Here is a 5,495-nt window from a genome sequence, read left to right on the forward strand (position 1 = left end):
TAAAAAATAGGTGGTTCCATTCAAGAAATTAAAGGTATCCTTGACCTGACCTTAACAATGCCATCCAAGGTCAAACCAATGAAACCATCTTATGTTCCCCTCAAAATCATACAATTTTTGTCAAAAACGTTTTTCTCTAAAATGCTTAATTTTTGAAAGAAAAGGGGTGTATCTAGAACACCCTGTATAATTATACAAGAGAAAAGAGAATCGAATTTATATATATCCAGCTTGTTTTAAGTTGGAAAAGTTGATGTTGGATCTAGACATATAACAGCAAATATAATTATACAAGAGAAAGGAGAATCGAATTTATATATCCAGCTTGTTTTAAGTTGGAAAAGTTGATGTTGAATCTAGACATACAATACCAAAACATTATGTCAGCGATACTAGTATATACAAAAGTAAGTAATTGTCAACATAAATATACTCTTTTAAAAATAGTGTAAGAAATATATTTATCTTCTATTTGTCTTGATCTTTCAGAACAATAAAGAGGCTGTGTTTGATGAAAATCCAAAAAATACAATGGCAAAACATTATGTCAGCGATGCTAGTATATACAAGTAAGTAATTGTTAATATTAATATATTCTTTAAAAATAGTCTAACAAATTTAATAATTCTGTCTTCTTTTATTTTATTTTGATCAGGACATAATAAAAAGGTTATCGTTTGATTTCAACAATAATTATTGCAATTGATCCAGATGCAGCGAGAAAGTATATCAGTGATGTTAGTATATAGTAATATAATAATAATATATATACACACACATAAGTATTGAAAGTAATGAAAAAGCAGTTGTCAGCATTAATACACTCTTTAAAGATAATTTATTTAACATAATTCTGTCTTCTATTTTCTTTTAGGACACTATCATTGGATATACAGCGTGTGTCAAAAGTTCCGGGACGGCTGGATAATTTGAAAAATACGCATCACAGAGGAAAATGACCTAGACAAAAGTTGTAGGATTTTTCCCGGGCAATCCGACGGTGATCTTAGATTTGACCTTGCTCATGACCTTCAAGGTCATTTCAAGGTTAAGTCCGTTTTTTCAAATGGGACCCCATACTTTTGACGCCGGAAATGAAAAGAGCAGAAAATTTTACGATCGAATATGTCCTTGATCAACTAATGGATATGACCTTGAAGGATATCCCAGGGTCTAATACAATTGGTGCATTGAACCTTGAGAAATATGCATCCCAGAGAAAGATGACCTGAAACAAAGTTGTAGGAATTTTTCCCTGACAATCCGATGGTGACCTTAGATTTGACCTTGCCCATGACCTTGTAGGTCATTTCAAGGTCAAGTCCGTTTTTTCAAATGGGACCCCATACTTTTGACGCCAGTTAGGGCAAGACTTATAACTTTCCAGCCAGTTAAGGCAAGACTCGTTACTGTCCAGCCAGTTAAGGCAAGACTTATTACTTTCCAGCTAGTTAAAGCAAGACTTATTATCTTCCAGCCAGTTAAGGCAATACTCGTTACTATCCAGCCAGGTAAGGCAAGACTTTTGATCATCCAGCCAGCTAAGGCAAGACTTATTACTTTCCAGCCAGTTGAGGCAAGACTCATTACTGTTCAGCCAGTTAAGGGAAGTATTGGTAGTATCTTATTGCTTAAGGACAGGTTTTTATGGTGCAGCCAGTCAAAATTATTTTAATAAGTGTTCAAACTGTTCTCCGTTAACCTCTTGACAGTAACCCAATCGATTATAAAAACTACGGATTGCATTCGCAAAATACTCAGCTAGGATAATAGCACATTCGTCTAGTATACGTTGTCGTAATTCTTGTAAATTTTGAGGCTTATTTTTGTACATCCTATCTTTGAGATAACCCCACAGAAAATAATCAAGTGGACTTAAATCGGGTGACCTAGCTGGCCACTCAATGTATCCTCTACGCCCTATCCACCTATCATTAAAAACGACGTCTAAATAATTGCGCACATTTCTTCCATAGTGTGGTGGAGCACCATCTTGTTGAAAGTAAGTGTGCTCAAAGTTTTGGCCAGTTATCTCCATTATTCTAGGGACTATTTCATTGCGAAGCATATCCTCATATTGTTCGGAATTTAAATTTCCTTCAATAAGAAATGGACCAATTATTTGATCGTTTAATATTCCAGCCCAAACATTTAGCTTCTCGGGATATTGCGTGTTATTTTCTCGCTTCCAATGAGGATTTTCATTATCCCAATATCTGCAGTTATGCCTATTCAAAGTACCGTCGAGCTGAAATGTTGATTCATCCGAGAAAACTATGTTAAAATGAAAGTTCGATTGTTATCGATCCGTGCCATCATATTCTCACAAAACTCAACTCGACGATCGAAATCGTCTTCGTTTAATTCATGTACAAGCGTAACTTTGAATGGATGGAATTTATTTTTCTTTAATATTCTATGAACCGATTTCATACTTACGCCATGCTCTTGAGCAGCTTTGCGAAGAGTATAATGAGGGTCTTCCACGATTGATTGTAAAACGTCCAATGATTTCTCTTGGTTGTGGCTGTAATTAGTCTTCCTGTTCGTGGTCAATCTTTAACGCTGCCAGTATTCTCAAAACGTCTTACTGTACGTTCGACAGTTGATTTTGATATCGGGGTCAATCCATTTCTGAAAGTTTCATTAAAAAGATCTTTTACCTGCATAAAAGATCGTCTAACCCTACCCCAACCTCACATCATTAAAAATGATATCCTTTCTCTCTCAGAGAGTCGCTGCATTATGATTTATAAGTAAATCGTGCAGACGATGGATTATGAATGACAGTTACTATCAAGGAGAATTGCTCAAAACGTAGTCATAAGTGAATGTTCTTCAACTATCTCCAAAAGGACTGTTGAAGAAACAATCACTGCAGCTGATGTAATGTCCCGCTAACTAACCTAAGAAAGAATATTGGAGTCCAAGTTGACAATAAAAGTTAATGCACTTTAGCTAATGAGAAGAATCAACAAAGAAATGAACACTGCTAACGGTGTACCTAACAGCTTGCTACTTATTGAAAAAGAGATGTTGAATAAGCAGTTAAACGGCAAAAATAAATTTTCTCAAATTTCCGAAGAGACGATCGAACAACTATCACTGCACTAAATGCAAGGTTTCAGAATAAAATACTTTAAGAACGACAGTTGAATAAGAGGCCAACGCTGAAATATGATTGTTCCTGCCGACAAGCAACTACGTGAAAAGGGTCGCCAAAAAATCAAATAATATACCTCATAAATCAATGTCTACAATTAGATGTACATCAGACTTCAGTAACGTGGTTTAATGACTTACACTATTGGACATCAGGGAACAATGTTATTTAACTTTGATTACTGTCAGCCATGAATGGTCAAAAGTGAACAAAACTGATTACGTTGGATACGGTCATTACTAGTTGGTCACTATCTGTCATAAATGGTCACAGGTGGTCACATGTGGTCAAAAGCGGTAAAAGTAGTTAGTTTGGTTACATATGACCATAACCAATCGAAACTAGTCAGAAGCGTTGAACGTCAGAAAAGTATGGGGTCCCATTTGAAAAAACGGACTTGACCTTGAAATGACCTTCAAGGTCATGGGCAAGGTCAAATCTAAGGTCACCATCGGATTGTCAGGGAAAAATTCCTACAACTTTGTTTCAGGTCATCTTTCTCTGGGATGCATATTTCTCAAGGTTCAATGCACCAATTGTATTAGACCTTGGGATGTCCTTCAAGGTCATATCCATTAGTTGATCAAGGACATATTCGATCATAAAATTTTCTGCTCTTTTCATTTCCGGCGTCAAAAGTATGGGGTCCCATTTGAAAAAACGGACTTGACCTTGAAATGACCTTGAAGGTCATGGGCAAGGTCAAATCTAAGATCACCGTCGGATTGCCCGGGAAAAATCCTACAACTTTTGTCTAGGTCATTTTCCTCTGTGATGCGTATTTTTCAAATTATCCAGCCGTCCCGGAACTTTTGACACACGCTGTATAATGATTGCAAGAAAAGAATTTTATCAAGATTAATTAAATACAATTAGAATTGAGAGTAAAAGTAAAATGTAGAAAAGGAATTATTGCTTATAAAGTAGTATTGCTTATAATTATTATATGTATATCATATTATATATTTCAAATAAATTATATATTAATTTATAATATATATACTTTATTACTATATTATAATCCTTTTTAAATATATAAACGTAGCTTATGTTATTTACATATAACATGTATTAAAATAAACGTAGCTTGTGTTACATATAACATGTATTATAATTACATATCACATGTACTTATTAAAATAAACGTAGCTTATACATATCACATGTATTATCGCAAAATAAATTTAGTATTGCTTATAATTATACGGTCTGTTCTTTATTGCTGAACTGGCTGCACTAGTGTGTACTAGTTCAGAGTTTATCTTTTTCCCTCCACATTGATAGGAGAAAGATAAACTCTAAGCTAATGCACACTAGTGCAACCAGTTCAGCAATAAAGAACAGATTATATATAATATCGTATTGTAAAAAAATAAAAGTATTAGAAAGTAATCTTTTTTAAACATATAAACGTAGCTTATGTTACATATAATCATTACATATCACATGTACAATCGGCGTCAGGTATGCTTTAACACACGAATTTATGCACATATCAACACACAAGCATTTTTCATATATGTATTGTTACGCCCGCGGCGAGGACTTCGATTAATATTGAAGACGCGCGCGGAGAGATCGGCTGCTCGCGAGTCGCGCGAAATGAATAGACATTTTTAAAAGGAACTCGGAACTCTTTAATGCACAACACCACAACACAGAACACTACAAACGGTAACACAGAACGTAATTCACAATAAGCAATTCGGCTCGGCTCGATACACAAACGCGTCCGCGCAGCTTGACAGCTGGAACCGAACTCAATTGACAGACGCTGCTGTCAACAACCTCTTGACAACGCGCTTCTTCTCGTTAATCGGCGCCATCCCGATGAACACGGACATCAGGGCCATAACACTTGCCCCCTCCTTATTAAATTGTCGTCCCGACAATTAAAGGCAGCAGGACTTTTCAAAATTTTCACGAATTGTCGAGCTCCGATGTGTCCTCTTGTCCTACTCTGAGCTGCTGCTGCAGATTACCGGACGACACATTTCCTTTTTCTCAATCGACTTCCCAGAGCTGACGAATGGAATTCCCGCTGCATCTTCTTGTCCTATCCTGCGCGGCTGCCACAGGTTACCGGACAATGCATTCTCTTGGGTTCCATTGAAGCTCAGGAACATAACCCGATGCGGGGTCTTCGGACGAGAGGGAGGTAACTACCGTGGACCCAACATCCACGAAGGACTCCTCAAGTCCCAGCCTCGGCATTCGCCCTACGGCCCACGGGAAAACCGGCTCAAAAACCGTGGGCGAGGCAGAACTTCAAGAAAATTTTCTTTTTTCTTTCTCTTTCCCAGAGGTTGTCAAATCCTTTTCTTTTTCAGAG

General features: G+C 36.7%; 1 protein-coding gene across 1 annotated transcript; it reads right to left on the reverse strand.

The window, feature by feature from the left end:
• Window positions 1–1,447: 1,447 nt before the first annotated feature.
• LOC112637804 lies at window positions 1,448–5,289 on the reverse strand. The gene is made up of 4 exons (XM_025408359.1): window positions 5,123–5,289; window positions 2,440–2,542; window positions 1,758–2,248; window positions 1,448–1,589 (listed from the first exon to the last, which is right to left on the reverse strand). Exons 1-4 carry the CDS (start codon window positions 5,287–5,289, stop codon window positions 1,448–1,450), a joined length of 903 nt encoding a protein of 300 aa, XP_025264144.1.
• Window positions 5,290–5,495: the final 206 nt, after the last annotated feature.

The sequence above is a fragment of the Camponotus floridanus genome, unplaced genomic scaffold, assembly GCF_003227725.1.
Source record: "Camponotus floridanus strain SB8 unplaced genomic scaffold, Cflo_v7.5 scaffold203, whole genome shotgun sequence".
Taxonomy (NCBI): Eukaryota; Metazoa; Arthropoda; class Insecta; order Hymenoptera; family Formicidae; genus Camponotus; species Camponotus floridanus.